At 38.6% G+C, this 2545-nt stretch overlaps 1 protein-coding gene across 1 annotated transcript; it reads right to left on the bottom strand.

Moving 5' to 3' along the window:
* Positions 1 to 2545, bottom strand: LOC120086416 (14-3-3-like protein). Its single transcript, XM_039043054.1, has 4 exons — positions 1874 to 2545; positions 1145 to 1267; positions 534 to 650; positions 1 to 404 (listed from the first exon to the last, which is right to left on the bottom strand). Exons 1-4 carry the CDS (start codon positions 2357 to 2359, stop codon positions 354 to 356), a joined length of 777 nt encoding a protein of 258 aa, XP_038898982.1. The 5' UTR covers positions 2360 to 2545; the 3' UTR covers positions 1 to 353.

Here is a 2545-nt window from a genome sequence, read left to right as displayed (position 1 = left end):
TTCGAATCAGACAGCAGAGATAGTTTATATAATTACTTGGGAAGGATCTGTATCGTACCGTGTAAGAGACGAAAGGTAGATCAGTTACATGATGCTTAATAATATATAGAATTTATATTCGAGAAAAACAAGCCAATTCAGAGACATCGAATTGATTGGTCAAAAGAAGAAAAAGAAAAGACGGGGGAAAGGCAAACGAGCGCGTTTTTTTTTTTCCAGAGTGTGGTGATGATAAAGGCTAAGAAATACCTAGATAATAATAGAAAAGCCAAATTTCCAAACAAGCACTTCTCCAGAATAAAACATGTAAAGGAGAAGTTGAATACTGCACGTGCAAATCAATAAGCTCACTACTATTCATCATCGCGTTTTGGAGCTGCTTCTTTAATCTCATCTCCATCATCCTGAAAAGAATCCAGAAAAAGAAATTTACACATTAATAGCAAGCTAATATATAATGCCAAGAGTCAAGACATGTGTGCAGATGGTCGACAAAGATCTAGACCATGAAATAGGACCATCCATCTCATTACCTGCATGTCTGAAGTCCATAGGGTGAGGTTGTCGCGAAGAAGTTGCATGATCAAAGTGCTATCTTTGTATGATTCCTCGCCCAGTGTATCCAACTCAGCAATTGCTTCATCGAAAGCCTGATTGGTATAGAAGTACAATGGTAAGTGATTTGAAATGACTTATAGACTCCGACTTAGGGATAAGTGGATAAGGATGGTGACATTCCAGACTGTTGAACAGGAAATATACAGTTCTAGGTAAGGGTGCAAGTTGAAGCCAGAGTAAAGAAAACTAAAAAAACTGAGCAAATTAACCAAACCAAAATAGCTCACTTTCACAGTATTAAAAATGAAAATTATTCCAATTATGGCCCAATTGGGTTGGTTATGATCGATCATTCGAACATGGTTTTCTAGTTGGTTTCAGCCAGCTTGATTTATTTTCTTGGCATGGTCAGTTCAGTTTATAACAAACGAAGTTAAAAAAATATAGAATGGGTTGGTTTGCACAAAGTTACACCCAATTGAAAGAGAAACAAAAATTAATCATTCAATCAGAAGAATAAGGAAACGTTTCTACATATCAAGTAGCTTCAGGGTATGATGAAAGGGGATCAATATATTCGAGTAACCTGTTTGGCAAGGCTGCAAGCACGATCAGGTGAATTCAGAATCTCATAATAGAACACTGAGAAGTTCAAAGCCAGCCCAAGTCGTATGGGGTGAGTAGGAGCAAGTTCAGCATTTGCAATATCCTAAAAAACGTAAGAGTTACAGTTAATCAGAACAATAACTTTTCTTTAAAAGATAGCTACTCATAGGCCGAGTATGTATACGGTCAATGCAATCAATGATTTAATTCATGCTCGAACCTCAGAGAAAAGCAACTCACATTAATTGCAAAGGAATCCCTAGACAAACAATTTTCAGTTTACATTTTCCCATAACTCTTTCCAAGAATTTAGATCCAATAAATTTTATGTATATTGAAATCATTTTCCCACAAAAAAAAAACTAGTGATTCTACGAGAAACGATTTAATTTGTTCCAAAAATAAAGTATCAAAAGAGAATCGCCATAAGAAAAACTATGTAAACCTAGTTTCCCGGATTTATTTCTTCACACAATATTTTTTTCATAAATGCAAGTAATTCGATCGTATATAAAGATCTAGACAGGTTTTTCCCAGCTTATTAAAATGTCTCCAAAGGAGGAAACTTCGAGACGAGACTGTAAGACCTAAAGGTAGTTACTCCACGGCATTCGAATAAAAGTCGGAAAGCGAGAGAGAATGAGTATTAGATACCTAAGAAACCGACTGATTACGATAGGTGGATCGTAAAACAGGGACGGAATCAAACCTGTGCAGATTTATAAGCAGTGAGGGTACTTTCAGCAGCTTCCTTGCGCTCAGCTCCGGTCTTGAATTCAGCAAGGTATCTATGATAATCGCCCTTCATCTTAAGATAAAACACCTTGGAGTCACCAGACGCAGCGGAGGCAATGAGACGAGAGTCAAGAAGCTTAAGGATCCCATCGCAAATGTTAGAGAGCTCAGTCTCGATCTTAGATCTGTATTCACGGATGATGGAAACATGATCATCGTTTCCTCGGCTCTCCTCTTTCTGTTCAATAGAGGAAATGATCCTCCAGGAAGCTCTACGTGCTCCAATAACATTCTTGTAAGCAACAGAGAGAAGGTTCCGCTCCTCGACGGTGAGTTCCTCGTTGTCTGTAGCGGCGGAGACCTTCTCCATAAACTCGACCATCTCCTCGTAACGCTCAGCTTGCTCGGCAAGCTTAGCCATGTAAACATACTCCTCACGAGGGGAAGAGGTGACCGCCATTGCAGAAAACAAAGAAGAACGATTAGATCTGTAGAGTTTGAGAATGGCTGAATCGAAATACAGAGCCGAAGAGAAGAAGTTGGAGAACTTTTTTTTTTTTTTCTCTCTCTCTTTTTTCTCTTTTGCAAGAGATAGTGGAGCGATAATTGCGTTGAGGACGAAGACCGGATTGGGGAGATGGATTGA

This window comes from Benincasa hispida, chromosome 9 (assembly GCF_009727055.1).
Source record: "Benincasa hispida cultivar B227 chromosome 9, ASM972705v1, whole genome shotgun sequence".
Lineage (NCBI taxonomy): Eukaryota > Viridiplantae > Streptophyta > Magnoliopsida > Cucurbitales > Cucurbitaceae > Benincasa > Benincasa hispida.
The sequence above is the reverse complement of the archived record's forward strand: the minus strand, read 5'-3'. Positions and strand labels throughout refer to the sequence as shown.

Excerpts from the sequence above, each read along its gene's own strand:
- LOC120086416 (XM_039043054.1), bottom strand. The coding sequence starts at position 2,359 with ATGGCGGTCACCTCTTCCCCTCGTGAGGAGTATGTTTACATGGCTAAG. Across the intron at positions 1,268-1,873 it reads CTGCTTATAAATCTGCACAG|GATATTGCAAATGCTGAACT; the intron begins GTTTGATTCCGT and ends TACGTTTTTTAG. Across the intron at positions 405-533 it reads TATGGACTTCAGACATGCAG|GATGATGGAGATGAGATTAA; the intron begins GTAATGAGATGG and ends GATTCTTTTCAG.